General features: G+C 39.5%; 7 protein-coding genes across 8 annotated transcripts; 2 read left to right on the top strand and 5 right to left on the bottom strand.

The window, feature by feature from the left end:
- The first annotated feature begins 1,965 nt into the window (after nt 1-1,965).
- LOC119546740 (secretion-regulating guanine nucleotide exchange factor) lies at nt 1,966-4,238 on the top strand. The gene is made up of 4 exons (XM_037853239.1): nt 1,966-2,261; nt 2,848-3,099; nt 3,165-3,940; nt 4,052-4,238. The coding sequence occupies exons 1-4, from the start codon at nt 2,244-2,246 to the stop codon at nt 4,140-4,142; spliced, it is 1,137 nt and encodes a 378-aa protein (XP_037709167.1). The 5' UTR covers nt 1,966-2,243; the 3' UTR covers nt 4,143-4,238.
- A 722-nt stretch (nt 4,239-4,960) lies between these two features.
- LOC119548551 (G-box-binding factor) lies at nt 4,961-6,926 on the top strand. 2 transcript variants are annotated; one of them, XM_037855848.1, is made up of 4 exons: nt 4,961-5,132; nt 5,182-5,282; nt 5,349-5,845; nt 5,997-6,926. In XM_037855848.1, exons 2-4 carry the CDS (start codon nt 5,204-5,206, stop codon nt 6,690-6,692), a joined length of 1,272 nt encoding a protein of 423 aa, XP_037711776.1. In that variant the 5' UTR covers nt 4,961-5,132; nt 5,182-5,203; the 3' UTR covers nt 6,693-6,926. The 2 variants fall into 2 exon arrangements, with proteins under 2 accessions (XP_037711776.1, XP_037711775.1); XM_037855847.1 differs by having other exon boundaries at nt 5,113-5,282.
- Nucleotides 6,858-8,191, bottom strand: LOC119548552 (phytepsin). The gene has a single exon (XM_037855849.1). It carries the CDS (start codon nt 8,185-8,187, stop codon nt 7,006-7,008), a length of 1,182 nt encoding a protein of 393 aa, XP_037711777.1. The 5' UTR covers nt 8,188-8,191; the 3' UTR covers nt 6,858-7,005.
- A 202-nt stretch (nt 8,192-8,393) lies between these two features.
- Nucleotides 8,394-9,748, bottom strand: LOC119546961 (lysosomal aspartic protease). Its single transcript, XM_037853604.1, has one exon. The coding sequence runs from the start codon at nt 9,734-9,736 to the stop codon at nt 8,507-8,509; it is 1,230 nt and encodes a 409-aa protein (XP_037709532.1). The 5' UTR covers nt 9,737-9,748; the 3' UTR covers nt 8,394-8,506.
- Nucleotides 9,749-10,160: 412 nt separating this feature from the next.
- On the bottom strand, nt 10,161-11,378 carry LOC119548106 (lysosomal aspartic protease). Its single transcript, XM_037855197.1, has one exon. The coding sequence runs from the start codon at nt 11,376-11,378 to the stop codon at nt 10,161-10,163; it is 1,218 nt and encodes a 405-aa protein (XP_037711125.1).
- A 491-nt stretch (nt 11,379-11,869) lies between these two features.
- LOC119546908 (aspartic proteinase A1) lies at nt 11,870-13,391 on the bottom strand. The gene has a single exon (XM_037853533.1). It carries the CDS (start codon nt 13,340-13,342, stop codon nt 12,080-12,082), a length of 1,263 nt encoding a protein of 420 aa, XP_037709461.1. The 5' UTR covers nt 13,343-13,391; the 3' UTR covers nt 11,870-12,079.
- An 870-nt stretch (nt 13,392-14,261) lies between these two features.
- On the bottom strand, nt 14,262-15,257 carry LOC119546289 (low affinity immunoglobulin epsilon Fc receptor-like). The gene has a single exon (XM_037852470.1). It carries the CDS (start codon nt 15,255-15,257, stop codon nt 14,262-14,264), a length of 996 nt encoding a protein of 331 aa, XP_037708398.1.
- Between the last annotated feature and the right edge of the window lie 8,307 nt (nt 15,258-23,564).

The following is a 23,564-nucleotide window of genomic DNA, read 5'->3' as shown; positions in this document are numbered from 1 at the left end:
ATTACTCCGCTGGGAGCCAACACACTCACATATGCACACACATGCACGAGCGAATGCAAGTGAAGCCTTATAAAAAGTGTTTCGGAATACACTTATCCGTACAAAGATCCTGCACGTGGTTCTTGAATGACAAAAAGATAATATTAATGACAGCAAGATATTTGAATTCGAATTTTTGGCGGGCTTTTATTTTACAGTGCTGCATAACTTTGAGCTGTTTATTCTTAGCAACACTGGCACTGTTGTTTAACATTACAGCGATAACTATTATCTGTTACTAAATTACCGCCAAATATTAACTATTTGAAAATGTTGGTACTTTTGTCACTTTTTGTTGTTCTAAAAATATTATATTTATTATTTTAAAAACTAACGATTTTAATTATGATGAAACAAATTTTTCCTATAAATGTAATCTTGAATTTAATGAAATTAATGTCTTGTAGTATTCACTTAAGTTTATGGCAAGTTTTTTAGCATTTTAGGAACTATCAATTTAAAAAAGGCTACTTTGTATTGCTTTAAATTAATAAGAGTTCATTTTTCATTTTGTTTGAATTTTAATAGCTTTATGGGGATTTCCTGTCATATATTTCCAAGCTGACCACAGCGAAACGGAAAGCACTCATATAAAGCCGTCATATTCGCGCCACGAAATGGGCATAACGATTCATACTGGACTCACAAAAAAACAGGTACAAAGTTAAACCAGCTTAACGACTTATGAATGCCCTGGAATTTCAATTTCATATTTTACCTATATTTCCCCTTTCGGCTTGGGCAATTACAGTTCAGCCTTCCCTTGAATTTCTCTATTCAAATTCAATTGTGGACAGGTTAATTCACGCCGTGGTTTTAATTGACAGCCATTGCAATTCAAAAGAGATTTCCATTGCCCTGGGCACCTTCGATTGCATGTGGAGCTGCCGTCTTTTCTTGCATGGACTTTCTTCGTTTGCGGGTATCAGGTGAAAATCATCAGTATTCATTTCTAGCGTTTAGGGGCGACCAGCACCCTTTGCCGTTTGAATGTATGGCTCATTTTTGAATTGCAAATGCGGACCCACAGTGCATTCTTCACATGAGAAGGGGGCTGAAGGAGGAGGAGGTCCTGGCCACATTGCATGCCAGTCGAACATTGCAGCTTTGTAATGTCCTGCTGTTAGCGCCAGTTGCCCATTTGTGTAGCTCGGCTTTCCAGCGCTATGATTTTGGTGCAATTAAAAACCAGTTCACCTGTAAGCTTATGACTTTGCATGTGCTTTTTTGGTAGTTCTTACCACCTTTTATGAACAATTTCACCCTGGAATTGGTAAGCTTAAATCAATATATATATTTCTTATTTTAAATTATTTAAAAAAGCTCGTATTTGCATACTTTTCCGTTGGTTGTTTTTATCAAATATTGGAAAATTTATCGTCTAAATACTTGTTACTGTTAAGTAAATAAAATTTATTTTATTATTTTAAATTAGTATATTTTTTATATATATACTTAGGAGATCCCCACTTCGTTTCTTAAATTTTTTTAAGCTAATTCCCGTTTTTCTCTTGACCAAACTCACATTGTGGCTAACTAGGGTGGTTTTCTTGGGCCCAGCCCGACAATTAAAACTTAATTAAAATTGCATGCACTTTAACCTTCGCCCTGAACTTTTATTGCTTTTAATTAGAATATATTTATATGCGCTTGACACGATTTCCACGCCCACCCAGCGGGATTATATAATCGTTATGCCCATAACCAAATGAGACATTAAATGGCAGCAAAGTGTTATTAGTTTGGTTCTTAGAGGTCGCTTTGATTTTCATTTCCATTAAATTATTACTTAAAAGTTAAATTATTTTATCATCTCTTGTTTAAATTTACTGATGGCGGTAAATTAACATTTCTCTGTTACCCAGCAGAGCCATGTTAGCCAATCAGCTGTTCGCAAAGGTCTGGCAACACTCCTCATTTGCATTGTTTACATTTTGTGCATGCGACGCTAAAAACTAATTGAAACGCGAATATAAAAGTAATTCCAGCTGCAGAGCCAAGCCTCAGTTTTTCATGAGCTGCCAACGGCAGAAGTACGTTTCTGGAGGCCCAAGGAGCGCCACTGGAGGCCATCGAGGAGTCGGAATCACGGACTTCCAGGCGCATTCTTGGCGTGACTGCGGCGCATTAAATCACCGGGAAAAACGCGGCGACGAACCACAACCGGAAGTTCAGCGCGAAAGGAGCAACTGGTGGTCATCGAAATGGAGGTGTACGCCTGGGTAGGAACCACTACATGCTTTTAAAAGAAGCGAATAGGAACTTCGGGAACCGAAGACAGGAGTACCCTTATAGGCCAAGTTTATTCCACTTTGAACTATAAAGTGGTTCGAATTTTAAGAACTCTATCGGTGGTGTCTCTTTCAATCAAATTCGCTTAGAAATTAGTAGTAAATGTTAAATATTATAATATAATCCTTTATAACAATCATTTAAATATAATGTATTCATTAACTATCCTTCAGATAGGGATGTTTTCATTTAAAAAAGTTTTGCAGACAGTAAACTTGTTTTAAAAATATCCAAAGTACTTAAAACTGGCATAATTTTCTTCAAGATATAGGAAAGAAAGTAGTTTCTGTATTGCAAAAAGTCTGCTTTCAATTAGAGAAACTCCAGGGTAGAGCATATACATTGCATTTTATAGATCTCCCCACCATGCATCGTAAACTTTGGCCTAAAATTATATTACCCTCTGCAAGGGTAAGCCAAAAAAAATAGAGACATCGCCACAGGGCATTTGCATTGCAAATTAATGAGTGATTTCCTTCGCTTGGGTTTGCGCCCTTTTTTTCCGCCATGTCTTAGGGTGCCAATTCTCACGGCCAGCTCGGCCTTGGCTTTGAGTCCGAATTGTGCATGACACCGCAACGGGTGACCAGGTGCTCCTTCGCCGCCCCCCAGGTTCGATTCATTCGCGGCGGTGGTGGCCACGTCCTCATCCTCGACACCAATGGAAGGGTTCATGCCTGCGGATGGAACAATCGCGGTCAACTGGGACTGGACTCCACGGAGGAGTGCCACAACGAGTTCAAGTTGATTCCCACCGAGTTCTTCGGGGTAAGCAAAAAAAAGTTATCAATCTTCCTAAGAATTCTGCATATCAAACATAATCTCTCTTCCAGGAAGTACCTGTGGAAACCATCAGTTGTGGCTGGGACATTTCGGGTGCCATCACGCTAACCAAAAGGCTCTATGTCTGGGGCTCGAATGCCTTTCAGCAGCTGGGTATTTGCCAGCGTGGTTTTATAGCCGTAAGAAGACCCATGCCAGTGAAGCTTCCACGGGAAGAACCCGCCCAGAGGATCAGCTTTGGCCTGCGACACTGTGCCGTCCTCACGCAGGACAACAAGATCTATGTCTTTGGAAGACTAAGGATCATGGATCCACCGCCCATCGAACTGGACATCACGGCCACCTGCCTGCACCGCTGTAATACGGTGAAAATACAGGCTCACAATCCTAACGAACTGCGAATAGTTTCCATTTCGAGTGGTCAGAATCATATGCTGCTGAAGTGCGTGGATCTAAGCGAATCGGGCGGTGGCAGCACCAAGAGAATCCTGACATTGGGAGACAATAAGTTTGGGCAGTCCAATGCCTTTCAATTCGAAGAGAATGTACGACAATTGGCCGTGGGTTGGACCCACAATGCAGCGGTCCTAAAGAACGACGAGATCCTCGTTTGGGGTCGCAATTGCTATGGTCAACTGGGAATCGGTTTGTTCAGCGAGCAGCAGGCTATACCAACACCACTTCGCCTGAAGCTTCCAGAGGATCAGAGCACGGCTAGAATTCATATGGGGGCAGAGCACGGACTGTTGAGGAGTACGGGCGGACAGGTTTACACATGGGGATGGAACGAGCACGGAAATTGCGGCAACAACAGCACCGAAAATTTGTAAGAATTCAGTTCTAATATCGAAAGAAGTTGAAATTCCTTGTGTTAACAATTTTTAAAATTTATAATTCAAAGTACGTAATGTATGTAATTTTTGTATTGTTTTTGCAGATGCACCCCGACTCTTTTAGAACTGCCACCAGTTAAACTGTGCGGCGCAGGAGCTGGATTTTGTTATGCGATTACAGAACCTGTAAACTGACTTTTATATGCTAAACCTTTGCGCTGTCGCATTTTTAAAACTTAAGCTTAGGGGCCATTATGTACTATTTGTGTACAGCTTTGTTAATCCTTTTAAAATAAAGAATTTACTGTTGATGATAAAAACTATTTGCCAATTTTCGTGGGTGAGTGACAATAGTTCAAGTTTCACTTAATAATTCTTGACAAATACGTCAGAATATAATATTTATTGCGCAAATTTCATGTTTGTTTTTTCAGTGACAATACGGATTTTTATTCCCAACAATACGATACGTCAAATAACTTTTTTAAATTTATATATGGGTGCATTGTTCGGCGGGTAAATGAAAAGAGCGTATGCGGAAAAACGGTCACACTGCTCAACTTTTTGACAGTTGCGCCTGCGCTGTTTCCGGAAGTTTAGTCCGTGCGAATTACTTATTTTAATTCCTGTTAAAAGATTTAAGGATTTTCAAAAGTATTTATTTGTATATACCAAACATCGTCAACGAGTTGTGAAAGGTGAAGAGTTCAAACGCATTTTTTAAGATTTAAAGTTTTTAAAAAGGATTTATTTGTGTACCCCAAATATCGCCAAAGGTTGGTGAACTTTAGAGTTAAATAATTTCTTATTAAAAAAAAAATTGCCACTACAAAACATACGCACATACATATGAATTTATAAAAAAAAGTGTAACCAAAGTGTAGTTATCTAAACATTTCCAAGACGACATCCAATGCTGCCCATCAACCTTATGTCAGAAACTTTTTCGCCGACCATGCTTTTTTTTTTCTCTCGCGATTTCCTGGAATCTGACATGTGTTTAGCTGCACACTACTCCAAATAAATTAATTGTTTACGCGGTAATCCAAGCTCGAATTAATTCTGTTTATAAACAAACGCCTATTGAAGTGCGAATTGTTTGGGTTTGTATTCGGTAACCGCCCTACCGGCTTGAGGTTTTTATTCGATTTTCATTCAGTGAGCTGCGAGATACAGCAGGCAAAGGTAGAAAATTTTCAGTTTAGGTATTTTATTAACAGATAAAAATTTATAGTGTTTCCATTGAAAGTCTCACGATGTCCGAGAATACCACTAACAAGGGCCAATTTGTATTTGATGATCTGGAAGACAGGGAAGCTGAGGCTGCTGCTCAAGGTAAGGTTCTCGAACATTTCAAGGTCACTTGCATTTTTTTTTGACCAGTATGTGTGTACTCCTTAGCCAATATATCTAGTCAACTGGCCAAGAAAATCTGGGCCGTAACGCCCAATGATGTTAGCTTGGGGGTCGTGGAACCCGTTGAGCAACCTGTGCCCAACTTTGATACTTCATCTGGCACGGGATCAGTTTCCGGATCAGGATCGGGCTCCGTTTCGGGATCAGGAATGGGATCTGTAAGAAAGCCACCGGCTAACGATATTGCCAGCATCTACATAACCGAGGTGGAGCGGGCTCTGTATGGAGATACCACCGGTTATCCGCAATATGGCACTCATAATTTCTTCAGGGCCGCCGAGAACTATTCGCTCTTCGGGGAGGACTTCCTCGACTTTCCCAAGGACGCGGACTGTTTGGCGGGCCTGGGATCGATGGTGAGTCAAGATTGGATTCCACCACCGGGATATGAACGATCCAACAGGTCGGTGCCCCTATATGAGAGACGACAAGCTCCGGAACAAGAACGTGCCACCTCGAACTCGGGGACCATCTTTTCGGGGGTAAGATATGTTCAAACAGGCGCGATTATAAGCTGTGTTTGAAGGGGTTACGTTCGTTTCCTTCTTTTTAGTTACACCATTTTATTTTGATTTTAACTTTTGGCTTATGTATTTACAACTTTTTAACGAGCTGACATATTTTGTATTTTAGGGTGGCGGCTATCAGCAACAACAAAGGCAGCCACCTCAGCAGCAGCAGCAACAACAACATCGCTCATTTGGCGTCGACAATAACAACAATAATCGCAACTCGGTGAACAATTTCAACGAGATACCATTTCCGCAGTTTTACCAACAGATGCGCCATCAACAACCTCCACAACCGCAGCTAAATCCATCGCACAATCACCATCACAATCCGCACTTGCCGCAAAAAACGATGCAGCAGCAGGGTGGACTGCCACAGCAGCAACAGCAATATCATCATCAGCAGCAGCAGCAACAGCAGCAGCAGCAACATCAACATCAACATCGTCCTGGATCAACACCAAGTGTTGGCGATCTGGCAGGATTGGCCCATTCCAATCCCAATGACATTGCCTTGCTCTACCAGCAACTGATGGCCCGCAATCTGCGCTCAAATCAGCAGCACCATCAGCAACATCCACAACAATCTTCGCAACAGAATGCAAACAATGCTGCAGCCGCTGCAGCCATGCTCTACAAAAATCTGGAGCTTCAGCAGCAGGTTCAACTGCGGCAGTTGCAGCAACAGTTGCAGCAGCAACAGCAATTGCAACAGCCTCGTTTGCCACGCGGCATTTTCGGGGGCAACGGTGGTCAGTCGGGCGGAGGAAGAGCAACTCCACCCACCGGAAAGGAACCCTCAGCAGGAGGTCACAAATAAGATCCATTAATATGTTCATCAAATCAAAGGTCAGACTTTAACATTCCCAATTACTTGGTCTTCAAACCCAGTTAACATTTTAAAATCATCTTTTTTTAATAAACTTTTAACTTGTTTTATCTGTACATCTCACTCTACTTATACAATCAATAACAGATTTGATAACAAAATTAAAGTCCAACCTTTGATCACTTAAAAATGTAGATATAATAATACATCTGCTCCATTTATATATTTTTCAAATTAAATTCATTTACACAAAAGGTGTTGGTTTTAATAATATAATAAAATCTTAACTTTTTAACAATTTCAATTAAACAGCTGGTGCTATACCCAATCTTTTCCTAGCCCAATCGAACTCCACATAGTTCTCCCTCAGGAAGACATCGCCTATAATCCAGTGGTCCAGACCTCGCATGTCCATAAAGCCGGAGAAGCAAAAGTCCTGGTACACAATTACATACGTCTGTGGCTTTACGTAGAATTCCTTATCAGCGATGCTAAACACAATTATCGGTAGTTGGGGAATTGTGGCACAGTCCACAATATATAGATCATATGTGTCATTATGTTCGGCTCCAATAGCCTTGTTCAGATAGAGGACATCCATTACGGGACCAACGATCAGTGAGGTACCCGTATCCATAATGGCCTTGCATCCCGATTCACAGCGTCTCGAGTTTTTGCCATGGACCTCAATGAAATCCATTTTAAAGGTCCAGTACTTGGCCTCCGTTACATTTGTGTAGGTCAAAGGACCGTAGTACAAACTCGAGTTCGATCCACCGAGAATCATAGAACCACCGTCGCTAGAACCACTCTTCATGTGGAACGAAAATATGGGCTGTTCAACCAGTTGTTGGTCAATCATTTGCTGGAATGCTGGTACGGAATTGGTCAGGGAAAGTTCTTGAAAAGCAAACCCTGCGATCCCATCGAAAACGGAGCAGGAGTCGGAAATGTTGACCAAACCAATGCCTTGATTCTGGATTTTCAAGTCCCCGAAGCCAACCTCGTCCGAAGCCACAATGCCCTTCACGGATCCCGATCCGTAGGTGATGCTGAATGGGATATTATTTGTTCGAAAGGTTTTCGACTTGGATTCCTTGAAGAACTTGTTGCCGCACTTTTTAATGCAAAATTTGCAATGAGAACTGGGCACCCAGAGGTCCGAAGATCCAGTGTCGAATTGCATGGTAAAGGGTTGTCCTCCAGCCGATATAACACCGAAAAAGTTGGTATCATAGGAGTTGATCAAGGGTTCTGTTAGCGCTACTCCTTTGCTCGAATCATTTGTTATATTCACAGCATTCACCGTTCGAAGTGGTGTGTATCCGTACTTTCTTCTCAGGGCATTACGGAATTGCAGGTGAAAATGAGAATGGGGAGCTTTGTGGTGTCGATGGGAGCGCCTCTGCAGTCGAAATCTGTGTACTTTCCTACCATCCACAAACACGATGAGGCAGAAAAATAGGATGATCACACGTAAGTTCATATTGGCTCACTGGTTTGTTTCCTAGTCAGTCCACGGGTTTTTATAGTTTCAGCATGTGGAATTTATCTGTTTCGTATTTATTTAAATTCACACGTAAAGTGGGTTAAAGCATGGCACTTGAACTGGGATATGTGATTTATAGAGAAAACCGATTGATACGCAAATTAAATTAAAGTGGGTGTAGCTTTAGCTTTTAAAAAGGGGGATATTTATTAATGGAATAAAAAATGTTTTTATAAAAATATTTTTGTTAATACATGCTTGAGTAGATAAATGTATAAATTATAAACAGACTAAATACATTTTCAAGAAATTTAATTTAGTGTACTGCTGGTGCGAGTCCAATAAGCTTGTAGAAAATATCATAAACCGTATAGTAAACTCCCAAGAAGATTTCGCCCAGAATCAACAAAGTGTTGCCTTTCATGCTGCTGAAACCTGAAACACAAGTGTCTCCATATCGGAGCACATAATCGAAGGACTTCAAGCGGAATTCACGGCGGGCAATGGTGAAGATAATATCCGGAAGTTCGCTGATCCTTGAGCAATTTACTAGAAAGACACTTTTTTTATCCTTTGGGTTAAGAACACCCAATATTTGATTGATAGTACTCAGGACATTCTCGGGCACAACAATTAGGGAAGTGCCCACATCAAGTATGGCCTCGCAATTCTCACAGAAATTAAAGTCGTTCACTGTGGCACTGGGCATGGTGAATTGCCAGTAGCCTGCAGTTGAAACAGGCACATAGGTCAAACATCCACTGTACAGACCCGAGTCAATGCCTCCCAAAATCAGCTCCCCACCACTTACGGCACTTGTGCCATTTCTATTCAGGTACATGGAAAACACAGGCTTCTTTATCAGACCTTGAGTCCATAAATTGTAGAAAGGCGGTGTAATACCATTGATGGATATGCCGGAAAAACCCAAGCCGAATATTCCAACGAACTTTGACTTCAGAAACGCGGTATCGGGGGCATCGGTGATCTCGGAAAAAACTTGATTTTGTATGGTATATCCAGCTATGTTTACCGTGTCCTGGGACTCAAAACCAGAGAGTGCAATAATTCCATCATTGGAATCGGCTCCATATTCAATAGTGAATGCTTTATTAATAGCCTTATAAGTTGTGGAAGCACTTGAATTGTACTTAACTTGATTCGCACAGGGCTTTACCGTTTCTGGGCACTTACTTGAAAGCACCCAGAGATTCGCCGAACCCGTATCGATTAGAACTTTAAAAGCCTGTGGAGGATTTCCAATTTTTATAGTGGTATAATACTCCGTGTTATAGAGGTTTTCAAGTTTCACGAGCTTTGATCCGGAGTCCTTTGTATGCGATTTTGAAGAAGTCGCATTGTCAACTTTCAGCTTGTGCTTAATGGATAGGGTCTTAAGTTCGTTCCTGACGTTTTCTTCGATTGGTTCAGGATTCTTGTGCAATCCAATTTTAAGACGTTTGCGGGCATCCACTTTGAAGGCGAAGAGCGTTAAGACTGCTAGCCAAAACAGTAGTAACTTTAAATTGTTCCACTTGACCTTCATGGTCTTCGATTTCGATTGCCAATTGAGGCCTATTTGGTCACGTATTTATAGGTCGGCAGCTTGACTTGGCTTGGTTCTCTGAGATAGCTTGAGTTCGGCAGCCGTTTCACACAATATAGCCAAGAATTTCACACGCGATAATACAGAGCATGCTTCAAGTCCAAAATTTTTGGGGAATGTGGCCAATCGCGAATTATGCGTAAAGAAAATATATTTACAGTGGTGCGAAAGGTTCCCTAACTCATAAAATGTATAAAGCTGGTTTAAGGAAATCATAGAAATCATTAAAAATCTGATCATATGATAAATTATTTATACTAAAATCAAAAAGCAAATTAATTGCATGTTATTAAGCATTTATTTATATTTTTTTGTGTTTTTATAACTAGATAATAATCATTTCGTTCGTTCGTTTGTCCCATATTTAAGCCAGGTTGGCGAAACCCACGCGGTTCTGTCCGAAATCGAACTCGGAGTAGTACTGACCCAGGAATACGTCGCCCAGGATCCAGAAATCAGTTCCGATATAGGTGAATGTGGACATGCAGGTGGTGTAGTTGCCCTCCGTGTAGGTTTGGATATAAACCGAGGGGGGCAGATCGAAGTTGGTGCCTCCAATATTAAAGGTCAGCACAGGCAAGGAGTCCACAGTGGAGCAGGGCACATAGTAGTCTCCCTGGATGAGAACGGCGCCGATCAGGGTGTTCATCTGAGTATAGGCAGCCGGGGGACTGGCAATCAGTGAGGTACCAGTATCGGCAATTGCCTGGCAGCCATCGGAAACCACGGTTCCGTTCCAAGTGATGTTGTTCACGCTGAATTGCCAGTAGCCCTCCTGGGTAACAGGTGTGTAGGTCATCTCTCCGTCGATGAGACTCTGGTCGGTTCCACCCAGGGCCAGCTGGCCACCCTCCTCGGCGGTACCATTTCTGGCCAGATAGAAACCAAAGACTGGCTCATCAATGAGACCCTGTTCGTAGAGACTGTAGAATGGGGGAACCACATTGTCCTCGGCGATTTGCTGATAACCCATGCCCAGAATGCCATCGAAGACCACATCGGTGAAGCTGTCTCCCGGCTGTGAGACTGCCTCTCCAAAGGTCTGATTCGCTATGGCCAGACCATTGATGGTCACCGTATCTATGGCCAGATAGCCCGTAACACTACCAGTTCCATATTGGATCGAGAAGTTCTGGCCACTGGACACAAAAGTGGAGGAGGAACTGGCATTGTACTGATTGTGCTGCTGGCAGGCGACATCGGTGGCCAGGCATTGGGCCGATGGGATCCACAGATTGGCGGAACCCGTATCGAAGACCACATTGAAGTACTGCGGTGGAGTACCAATGCTGATTTCACCATAGTAATACATGTTCATCGAGTTTCCGAGCTCCTCGTTTGTATAGTCATCGGTGTTCTCACTGGGATAGTCATATCCGTAGTCGGGCTGCACATAAACCGGAACTCCATCCTCGTAGATGATGATATCGTCCGTCTGATGGTACTTGTGCTTCAGGGCCCGAATGGCCTGCTTGCGACTCTGACGGGTGTTCTTGTGATCCTGATTCTTGTGGATCTTGATCCGCTGGATTTCAGCACTGACCAAGGCCAGGATGGTCAACAGAACCAACCACTTAAACATTTTGATTTTATTATTTTATTTTGTAAGCTTTCCCAAGATATACTGCTGCTGCCCTTTTTATTGTCTGGGGCTAGACTGAAGAACAAATCGATCGGCTACTGCTTTTATATGGTCGGTGATAAGTCCAAAATTGATCACCAATCGATAAAGCGCACTGGACGAAGATATCAAATTTGATCGATAGTCCTTATCGATCTTGGTCTTTGTTTACACGGGTTGGTGCCGTGTTTAAAATGAGAAGCACGAAGCAATCAAATTCAGCCGTTGGGATTTTAGATAAACTTCCCAGTAAATCAGCGAGCCTTCGTTGAAAAAGTCTCGAAAGTAATTGCACATTTTGGACGCCAGAGATAAGAAACTTATGTTTGTTGTATACAAATTTTGTTTTGATAATTATATTTATTTTTTTGGGGGTTCGGTTAAATGATAAGCAAAATTACCATTAAGCAATTATTCTTTCTTTCTATGTAGGTACCATAATAATAACACTGTTTTTGCCTTTTCCACAACCACTTTATTTTTGACATATCAAATCACCTTAAAACTATTTTAAATATCTCATATAAATATATCGATTATATCTTGTACATTGCCGAGGAATGCCTGCCCACCACCCAAGAATAATATTTTTAACACGAAAAGAAATATCTTAAAAAGTATTCTTATGAACTAGAAGCTGAAGGTCTATCAGAGATAATTGTTTACACCTTGGGAGCTATGCCAATGAGTTTGAGGCCAAAATCGAATAGTATAAAGAAGGCCCCAAAGAACACATCGCCAAACACCCATATCTCATTCAAATCCTCGCCATCATCATTGACTTCGGTTTGATCGGCACTGCAGTCAGAGAGACTCGAAAAACCAGATACGCAGGTTCCAGTGTAGTTCAGAATATAGTCGGACGGGGTCAAAGTAAAGTCTTTCCATCCAATATTCAGGACGATATTCGGCAGACTTGAGACCTTACTGCAGTCAATTATATGGGCACCATTTTTTAAATCAGTTTTTTTAAGGCCCAATTTTTGGTTTATGATTTTAAGAGCCTTGCACGGAACGATTATCAAAGAGGTTCCAACATCAAAGATGGCCTGGCAGTTGGTACAGAGTTTTTTACCTCCTATCTTAACTTGGCCCACGGTGATCTGCCAAAAGGCCACTTTGGAAAGTGGTACATACGTCAGACATCCTCTATAAAGTGTGGGATCCGCTCCTCCAAGCAGCAACACACCACCATTACTCGCATCCGAAGCATTTCGGTTGACGAAGAAGGAAAAAATGGGTTCATCGATGAGTCCTTGATCCACAATATTATCCAGAGGAGTCGGCACCCCATCAAGCGCTATCTCCGGAAGTCCTAGTCCAAGGATACCATCGAAATTCGAGCGTTTACACAAGTTTTGAGGCGCCGAATTGATTTCAGCGAAGGTCTGATTCTTAACAGACAAGTCGCCTAATGTAAAGGTATCCGTGGAGAGGATTCCCGTCAGAACGTCCTGCGATGCGAACTGTATCTCAAAGGCTGTACCATTTGGTTGATATGTAACCGATTTACTAGAATTGTAACCATTGTGTTGCGAACAGGATGCTTTTACGAATTTGGAGGAATACACCAATAGGTTTGCAGAGGCCGTGTCTACAAGAAGGGTAACCTTCTGAGTTTTGGGGGTGCCTAAATCAGCTGTTACATAATACTCTGTATTATGAGAATTAATCAAGTTGTCTTTTGTCCCGGATGTTTCGGATACAGACAGCGAGGTTAAAGCTGTATCTGTTGTTGGGTCTAGTTTTTCCTTAAGTCTCAACTTTTGGTTTTCGAAACTCCTCAGAATTTTGGTGTGATTCTTTTCCCTGTGCAGGTTTAACTGCACCGACTTTCTCCATCTATTTGATTCCGCAATACTCTTGGTGAGGCACAAAATTAGCACTAAAGTCAGTGCCAGTCCGAGTTTTTGTAACGACTGCATCGTTCGTTGCCGTCACTTTGACCCAAAATCGAGAACAGGTCACGTATTTATAGTAGACCTGGGAGAAAATTCCATTATAATCAGTGAAAATTGAGGTATTTTTGGCTTATTGCTTTCGTTTTGAACTGACTAAATAGGATAAGTTTGCCACGTGGCTGAAAGTTGGTAATTTTTATTACGTGGTTTTAGTCAATAAAACTAATGTTTTATATTGAAAATTTATTATATATATTTTTTATTTGTTTTTAAACAAGTTCTATATCTTTTAAGGAATGTAAGTCATTTCGAGTTCCAACCATTTTTCCAATTTGCACAATTTTTTACACCCTTGCACATAATTTAATTTTGTCATAAGTTTGTAACGTAGTTAAGGAAACGTTTCCGATCGTCAAAAAATAAGTGTAGGTATACAAATTTAAAAACCGCCCCGGAACGATTTAAATAAAATTAAAAACAGTATAGTCTGTTTTTAAGATATTTTATTAAATTTGATAGGGTATTTAAAAATCGGATTGGCAAAGATTGCCTCCGTTTTCGTTTAAAATATATTTCCGTCGCTTGAAAACGGAGAGTGGCGCCCCCTGAGCAGGCGACAAACGAAGCAATTGTTTTATACATACATGTGCATGTAGATGTAGAATATTAGTTCCAAGATCTACCAAAGGCAAGGCGCTTCACAGCGGTTTTTATTAAATAAGATAAATACTTAAAAAAATGTTTTTAATACTTGTTTGTTGCACATTTTTGTCATAATTTATGACTCATAAATTTTAAAAAATGAAATGGATGTTATGCTATTTATTTTATGTGTAACTGTTTTTAAATAAGCAAATAAATGTTAATACTTTTAAAGTCTACAATTAGAAAACTCTTAAAAGGTCAAAAATAACATTGATTAAGATTATCTATTTTTTGTTTTCTAAATTTCATTGTCGAATTGGCAAATGAAATAATGTTCCTCCTCGCAGGGGAGGTCGTTCATTGATCTCCTTAGATATGCGATGGACGAAATATTAATGCAATCCTCGTTATTTCTGAAGTTGTCAGGCTGTTTCTGTTGCCAAGGCAAAAATGTGGCTTTTTTACGGGAGGCATCTGATACGTATACGCCCTCATTATCCCTATCGTTAATGCCCAGCCAGTAATGTTCTGGTTTGATTAGTTTTGTATCGAGTTCATCGAGTTCCTCTTTGCTTTTAATGGAGGCTAAATAGCCGCCCAAATCACGACAGGAGTTCCTAGCCTTCAACCAATTTTGCTTAACTTTTGTCTCGATATAGAAGTACCGGGTTCCAATCCTTACAAAGTGCGCCATGCTGGTGAGAGCCATTTGCATAATTTCCACACTATTTTCCATCTTTTCCAGATCCCCTTTAAGATGCTGAGGAATGTCCCTTTTTATTTGTGGTGAAGACGTATGTTGGTCAGTAATTTTATTTACTATAACTCGTTGTAGGTTTTCTAACTTCGTTTCCATATCTGTTTGTTGTCTACCCAGCCTTCTCAGTGGCTTTACGAGTTCCTGTGAAATTTTGTTTCCTATTTCCAGCAGGGCTTCCTGGGGGTTTCCCATTTTCCCTTCAATCAGAGATAACTGCCTTTTTCTATCATTGAATTGTGCTGCTGATTGATCTAGAATTGACTGCCGGATATCTCTATGTTGATCCTCAATCCTACTGAGTCCCTCTACGAAGTCCTTCAAACCCGTCAACTTGCCTTCCATCAAGTCCAATTTCGACAGGACTGTCCTCAGGACATCAGGTCCAAGCTGATTACCGACATGATCTTCCGATGGTGATATATCAGCCAACCTTGTGTGCTTGCGCTTCTGTTCAGAATTTAATGATTTTGCCTGGGATACATTGAGATTCCAGGCAATAAATGCCATCAAAATGCAAGTCTTGATTTTGAGCATTCTAAACGAGACAACCTCTATTGGCGAAAGTTAAAAATAAACTGAATATAAAATTAGAAAAATTCTGTCTCTTAAATAGCCCTGCGACACTGATAAAAACAACGATTCCACGAGGCGAGATGAATACGTGGAGAAATGAACGTAAACAATACCACAAATCGGGGTGACACACACAGAAATTAATCCGGACTAAAGTTGGTTAGATGTATATAACATCAATAAAAATTTCTTCTAAATTTCGACAGAGAGATTTCTGCGTCATCTCCAGTTACTTAAAAAATGTAATTACGTCATAACATTTTAAAAATTTTATGTGAATGTACAAATAGGGTTTTTCCAAAATGTTTCATGTCACTTAAAAGTAATTATTTTTAGAGATGAATCCGCAGACAAATAATGATTTATTTTATATGACAAATATTTTATAATGATTTTTTTGTTTTGCGTTGCAACTAATTTTTAGTAATAGTAACTACTGAAATAAATTCTGAAATCGTGGTAAAAAAATAAAAGCCTTTCAAAGACAGTTTTGTTTAGCAACAAACTAAATAATAGATGCACATTCATTATACAAATCCCACTCTAAAATTTCATCAGTGAAATCAATGGCTAAAAAAAAAACTTTTCCAACTAAATAAGTGTATATCCCTTCGTTGACTTCTCAGTTGACCCAAGCCCAAAAAAAGCTGGCAGTCAAATCCTTTTTCCCTTCGCCAATAATGAATGCAAACGAAAGTGATTGCAAAAGTTTCTCAAGGCGCCCAACCGACCGAACCACGCCTCATTTACCCAACGAAAATAAGCCAAGTTTTATTTGCTAATTGCAGTAAAAGTGTAGCCAAAGTAAGGGGGCCAGCCCGCAAGTCCGCAACTCGGGAAAAACTTCGATTCCATTTGGCATTCCTTTCAATATCCCCCACTATTTTATCTAAAAACAGCCTTTGGCGTTGGCAACGTTTACGAAAATCTGTAGAAAACAAAGAAATAGAGTTTACTGCATGCTTAAATATTTTCTCATTTAATAAATTCAATTTCTTTAATAAAATTTATGATTCATGGCAACAAATTGAATAAAAATGTAGCAAACATGTTTATTTTAAAGTCAATATTTTGGGTAAAACTCATTAGTTAACGACCCCGATTTTAAACTATTGAAGTAAATGAAATACCCAAAATCTGGGGTGTGGCAAAAATTGCCTCCTTTTTTCGGCTTGGGGGCTAAAAGTTGACTGCCAACGTTTTTCCGCAAATTTCTTTGCAAGTTTTTCCGGCAACCGGGGCCGTGAGTATCCGGGTGTGAGGAGCCATGTTGTAATTGAATTTGCGTCAAGTTCTATTAAGTGGCGTAAACTTTTGGCCTCTGGAATTGAACTTGGCCCACCGCATGTGCATTTTTCATATGTTTATCGCACAGTTGCGATGTATTTTCCCTTCTTTTCTTCGGTTCGATTTCGTTTGACGACAAGTTTTGGGTGGGGAAGGCACAAAAAGTGAAAAGAAAAGAAAGGAAAACCAAGATAAGTCTGGGCTGTCAGTCACAGGGGTCGCATATGTGCGGTTATCAATGAAGCATTAAATTGTTTCTGGCATTTTACAATGGCATCTCATTTGCCCGAAAAGAGAAACCCCTACTTTTCATTTAGGGCCCTTGTACATCACATGAAAATCAGGCCCAGTCCATCGCCATAATCATTATAATCAACTATATCCAACTGATTTCGTATGCAGGACCACATAGTACACTCTAAGTGGGATCCTTTCTGCAGGTTTAATTTAGCATATCAAATTTATGCATTTTATTTTGGCAAATGCATTAAATTGTTAATGTTTGGCGTTTTGAGTGGAACCTTGGGAATGGGCGGGTTTTTCCTATCCCCAACATTGTATTGGGGTCACAGCTGCTTCCTCGCTGCGTGTTTCGACATCAAATATTAAGATTGCCTGCGACAGCTGGTGACATCTTTTTTACGCACACTTTTTTATGCCACACTTGCCATTTTTGCTTTATCTCTTTTATCACTTATCACCCTCTTTTTTAAATCTGTGGATATGTGGAGCAACAATTCTCGAAGTTACATCAATTTTAGTTAGGTTTTGCGGGTTGAAAATCAAATAAAATGTACCTCATGTGCTTGGGATAATATCCAAGACATGCAAGTTCTTACTTACAAAGACCAAATGTGGTTAAAAGTTTTGTTATATTCCAGGATAGAAGTGTTGCACCATTACAATTGAGTAAATGTTGTTTTTGCTCACGAATCGATAGAAAAACTAAGAGTAATATACTTTTGTTTCTATACTATCATACCCAAATACTCCATCCCCAATCCCTAACAAAATCTATCAAAAAGTCAATTGTCAGCTTCGATTCCGTGTCAACCCATTCAATTCTCAGTCCAATTAAACGATTCACCCGAAGGCAAAATATGTTCATGCAAAACAATTTATCAACTTGTCAACATATTAAATGAGCCTGGGTTAAAGACTTAACTTGTGCTTTGCTCTCCAGCTAACTTTAGCCATCCCAACCCACTCAATCCATCCAATCCATCCCCTTCAATCCGTCAATTGAATGACGAAACTCCAATAATATGCCAACTGCCAATATTGCGTATACGTAGCGTTGTGCGTCCATTGTTCCTGAGCCGAAATGTTTTGCTAGCTGGGATTTGTTTAGCAGTAAGCGGAAATAGTTGTAGGCCAATGCGATAGGGGGATGGATGGGTATATAGGGGATATAGGGGGCCTCAACCGGGAGCATGTTGTGTATGTTGTTGAAGTTTATATGCAGGATAAACTGTTCAACCAACTGACGTACACAACATGTCCAGATTTGGGCAGACAGGAAAGGGGGACGAAGGCACAGTCTGCCATAAAAGCAAATAACTGTCGTGTGTGTGCACTTGGGTGTATGTTTTAGTTAACTGAACTATAGTTGTAGTGTCTGCGTTTGGACACACGCAAATACACACCCCGTATATGGACATATACAGATATATATATACATATCTAATATGTTTGTCCATCAATTGTCCTGTCCGAACTGCTCCCAAACTGAACTCGAAGCCAGTGCAAACATGCTGAAATCCAAATCCTTGCCTCCTCTGCGGTCAGGGGTCAAGTCAACATTTCTGTTCCGAGTCAGTTAATAAATATTTTTTATGCCCACATCAACGAGCAAAGTAAATATACCGTAAAAAAGACGTCATCACAATGTATGTTAAATACCAATATTTCAAAATGATCTTTGTTTGGCAGTTGGTTATGGGCTTTCCAGCTGTTGCATTTCTCCAAAGTTGCTTGAGCTATTTTCCCTGTGTTTATTTGCTTATTTGTGGCCCAGGCAAAGGCCACATCTTTAGAGCCAAGTTATGTTTATTGTTTTCGTTATTGGAGGACTCAGCAGTGGCCAATATTGTGGATAAACAAGGCGAGCATTGAATGGAAATTCCAATTAATTGGTAAACACCGTGAATGCAAAGGCTAGTTTACGAGGGAAGAACTTAAGTTCCGAACGAAGAGGATTATTTTGCAAACAAAGAAAAGCTTAAACTAAAATTCAAAATAAATATTTACACATTTTTTGTAATCATATTATGTAAAAAAAATTAAAATAAAAAAATCCTTATTTTGCATGATTTTTACATCATAGCTTGAATTAAATGCTGTTAGCTTTTGTAGGAAATCTAAAGTGATTTCTCTCTTTAAAATAGCACATCTCCACAGTTAATCAGAGTGAACTATTAAATAGAAATTTATGTAAGAACTTGAACTGTCGCTCAAGACTATTTAGGTCAATTTAATGCTTCATGAGAAAACTTTGAAAATTGGCTACATTTTCCTAGGCTATTCCGCAAATCACGCCCTCCCAATAAAATGAAACCAGTCCAATCGGAAACTCTCCAGAGTGAAATAACTCAGGCAGCGATGACCCCCAACTCCTCGGTTATCCCCAAAATGGAAATGCCACCGGAAAATCTCTGAACACATGTTTGGCAAAGGTGGGAGTGCCACGCCTCTCTACAAGGATTTTCCGAGGCCCAAAGTGGGAGGGGCCCGTCTATTAAGGCTTGACATTAGCATGAAAAACGCATTTTTCTTCAAGCGCAAACAATGAAGAAAAGTCTGGGATGGAAAATGGTAGAAAGAACAGGGAAAAGGGAAAATGTTTTAAATAACTTTTCGGCAAAGTTTCCATTCTTATAAAGGTGACAAAGGCATTCCGTTTCCCAGTATTGGATATCGTTACGATTCTGATTGAATCAAATTGTTAGAAATTTATTTCTCGCCTTCTCAAACCCAACACAAAAAAAAAAGGTTATTGTATTTCTCTTTTGGCATATTTATGCAATTGAATTGTTTACATTGAAATAACGATTTCGAAGGGTTCAAAAGTTTTGGGAGTTTCTGCAAGTGCCATTGGCAGCTTAAAAGCTTTTTCAGACCATCAATTTTGCAGAGTTTGTTGACATCCGAAAGTCAAACGACATTGATGAATTTGAGTTCGATGTAAGCGAATTTTGCTTGGCAAATTGTGACATATAAGAGCGAAAATACTTTAACGATGTATCTTAGACTAACAGGTAAATGGATAAGCTTCCATTAGATTTACCTGCAGTAAAAATAAAATAAAACATGAAATGGAGAGGTTTGAGAAAATCAAAAACATATATGAAAGTAAAAGGTCCATTTAAATGTCATCAAAAATAAATAAATAAAATGGTAATTGTAGCCAAATGAAGTGAATTAAATTCAGTCATAACACCATCACCATTTTTTAATGGTAATCCCAACTTTTTTTGTCAGATTAAGAGAGAACCGTCTGCTAACTTCTGATAAGCGACAATCAAAGCTTAACCCACAGACTTGGCCAAACACACATGAAATCCTTATCAAATCCCAGCCAAGAACAAAGGCCAGGGTGATACAAAAACTTTGGCATGTCTCAGCCTGATAGAAACTTTTAGCCAGCAACTCGCTTTGGCCCATTGACAAAAGTTGACATATGCAAAAATAAAGAAAATGAGAGCCAAAAAAATATATACATATATACAAATTATCAGCACATTTATCTGGGGAAGAAAATAAGGCTGAGAAGTAGGAAAATAATGTTGGAATGAAAAGTTTTGATTTATTTTTAAGCGCAAAGTTTTTGGCCTGTCACAAAGATTTTTGACAAGGGTGTGTACCAGGGAGACACCCAACAGAAAGCAGACTGAAATCGAAGCAGAAAATGCTAAATCAAATCGCACAAACGGATGAGACTTTCACCTCCCCCAGGAGAAACAATGATCCAAACAAAGCCAATTGAGGAAGGAGTGACAGAGCGACTTTCCCGTTTAACTTTTACTTTTCCGTTTCCTTTTGCCTGGATTAAATCAGATTAGGGCCTATTAACGACCTCAAGTGACAAAGTTGGCTTCCGTTTTTAATTGCGGACAGCTGCAGTGTTAAGTGCAATCAAGCTGAAAATGAGCAGGGATATTCCAGGGGCTTTGAGACCTTAAGTCCCACGCAAGTCAACAACTTAAAAGTTCAAAAATAAATTTAAAGGAATTTTGTAAGATATTCTTAATTATCTTGGAATTATCAAACAACTTTAATATGGTTAAACCAAGAAAAGAACTGAAGTCTAGTTTATTTTTCTAATTTACTTTAAGCTATTAGACAATTTGTCCAATTGTAAAAATATTTTAATGCATTTATGGTGTTTTAAAAATACAATTTTTCAACATTTTTGTTTGTGAAATATAGGCAGGTCTGCATTTTCCCTTAGTCTTCTGATTGTAACCCAAAAAATAGTCTAAATTTATGACTGCACCATTTCTATTTAAGGCCAAACATCCTTACCTTTTACTCGCCCTGCCATTTTGACAAGCAAATTTAAGCGCAATTTAGTTTGCCATTTGTTAATGACAAAGCTGGCCAAAACTAACAAAAACAGCAGCCAGGGCAGGGGTAAAAAGAAAATAGCGAACTAAAAGCATTTCGCACACTTGCTAAATGAAAAGGGGCGATTTGCAGGAGGGGAAAGTCGAAGGCAGAGTGTCTGCAGTGTCACTTGAAGTGTTGCAGTCGCCGCGCTGACAACGAAAATAAAAATTTCCCATTTTTTTTAGCAGGAGGCGAAAAGAGGAGACTCAGGGAGCCCGCAAAGACCGGCGGACAATAAACACATGTTTCAGTTTGTAATACGCGGGGCCGTAAAGTTGGCGAGTCCCTCACAGTATCCTCACACTCCCCTCCGATTTACCTTCAGCCAAAGGTGACCAAATTCGGAAAACAAATCTTCAGATACCCTTAAAATATAAGTTTTTAAAACATTTTATATTTATGTTGCATTGGATGACTGAGGCATACTTGTTCTATTGGAACACAGTTTTTAATATACCTATACATACTACTAATTTAGCAATGATTGTATGTTCTGTACAATATTGTAAAAACACTTGACTTATGACTATTTTTTTCTAAATTGAAGTTTTATTGAATTGAAGTTTTAGATATTGAATACAGATTATCTAAAAGTGTCAAATATTTTTAATGATTTTTAAAGCCATACTTCGATTATTTTAAAGATCATTATGTTTGTTTGATGAAAATTCAAAATACCCCCTTTATAGAGTACAGAAAACAGAGAAGCAAAATATAATGCGCGGGTAGCCGAAAAGTATCTTCACAGTTCAGTTTGTTTGCTTTCTGTTATTATTGTGTTTTTTTCTTCTGTTTGGGTGCGAACACATGCCCTTTTTATTTTATGATTCGAGTGTGTGTGCGAAGTTTTGCACGCATTCCCCCTCCAGATGCCTCTACTTCTTTTTTGCAGAAGAGATTACATTTGACAATGGGGAACATGTGGTACTCATAGGGCATTTGCGGGCCTCCATCCTCCGACATCGGGGATAATGGCTAGGTAAGCCGTGCGAAATTGAACTGTGTCAGTGTCACAACGAAAATCGATTTCTCAATGGTGCTTTGTGCAATATGTTTTTGGATTTAGGTGCTAAGGCTCGGATTATGGAGGAGAGCATAAAGAGATCGACCAGGCCGACTCCGAGGAGATCCACACATGCCGAGTATTTTTAGTGCGCACTGTAAGTAGTGTTGTCTGTGCCTCGAATGTGTCTGCATTTCGCCCAGTGTCTGTGGGCCATAAACTCCGCTGGCTAATTATGGCCACTAATGAGCTTGAAATGGCACTTACCAGAAACAGCAACAGCACAGTGTGTATTTAGATATTTGAATGCACCATAAAGGCAAAAATAAACAAAGGGGAGACAATCGTCGAATAAATTTTCTCTCCAACCATGGCCAACTTGCATTATTTATGGGCACCAGCAAGTGCGAAAATGTAAAACACTAATTCAAATTAAAGTAGCCAAATCAGAAAAATTAGCGAGAAGTTTTGGAAAGCTGGGAGAAATGTAAGGAACATGGGGAAAGCTGAGTACAGTACATACTCGAATTATAAAAAGATGTGTTAAATAAATTAGTATTAATTAAATGATTGTTAATAGTAACGTTCAAAATATACATTTATTATTTTATTTAACTTACAAATAAGTATTAAATATTAATAAATAACTAAAAGTATATTTTTTAAAATCGGTTTTCCAAAATCTTTTTAAACTTTCGAAAAATGTCTTATTAAAATGCTGGCTAAAAACATCACCTTTTATTAACTACTTATTAATACAGAAGGTTTTTTAAAATTGAATACTTTTTAAAGAACGATCACTGTACTCAAGATATCTCAAATTTTCCCAATATCATTGAGTTGTCTGCTGCGCGTCTCGTTCTCTGCATTCCAGCTCCTCTGTTATTGCTGGTTATTAAAACATAGCAAACAAGAGATCCAGTCCGGGTCCAGGACTTCGAATCCGCCTCTGTCTGCATTGTAAATTTTAATTATTTCCTACAAATGATGATTAAATTGGCCGCAGGCAACCAGCAGCAAGATATTAAATCAATAAATACAAAAATGCCTGCATGTGGGAATCCCCTCTGCCGTCCCCAGTCCTCAGCCTTTTAAATGGCCATATATAAGGACGGCAGGGACAGTGATGACAGTTTACCGGTTTACAGTTCATTATATTGCATAAATTGACTTTATATCGGGCCGCACTAGGCACAATATTAACAAACAACAGCGGCAGCAACAGCCAACGAGAACGAAAATGAAATGCCAGCAATTTGCTGCCAACTGAAAATGAAATGTGCAAAAAAGGCAAACATAAAGCCAAAAGCTCGAAATGAACAAAAAGTCAACAGGTAAGGCAGATTAAAAAATAACTATTGGGAAAAGAG

The sequence above is a fragment of the Drosophila subpulchrella genome, chromosome 2L (genome assembly GCF_014743375.2).
Source record: "Drosophila subpulchrella strain 33 F10 #4 breed RU33 chromosome 2L, RU_Dsub_v1.1 Primary Assembly, whole genome shotgun sequence".
NCBI lineage: Eukaryota > Metazoa > Arthropoda > Insecta > Diptera > Drosophilidae > Drosophila > Drosophila subpulchrella.
This window is presented reverse-complemented; position numbering and strand designations above follow the sequence as displayed.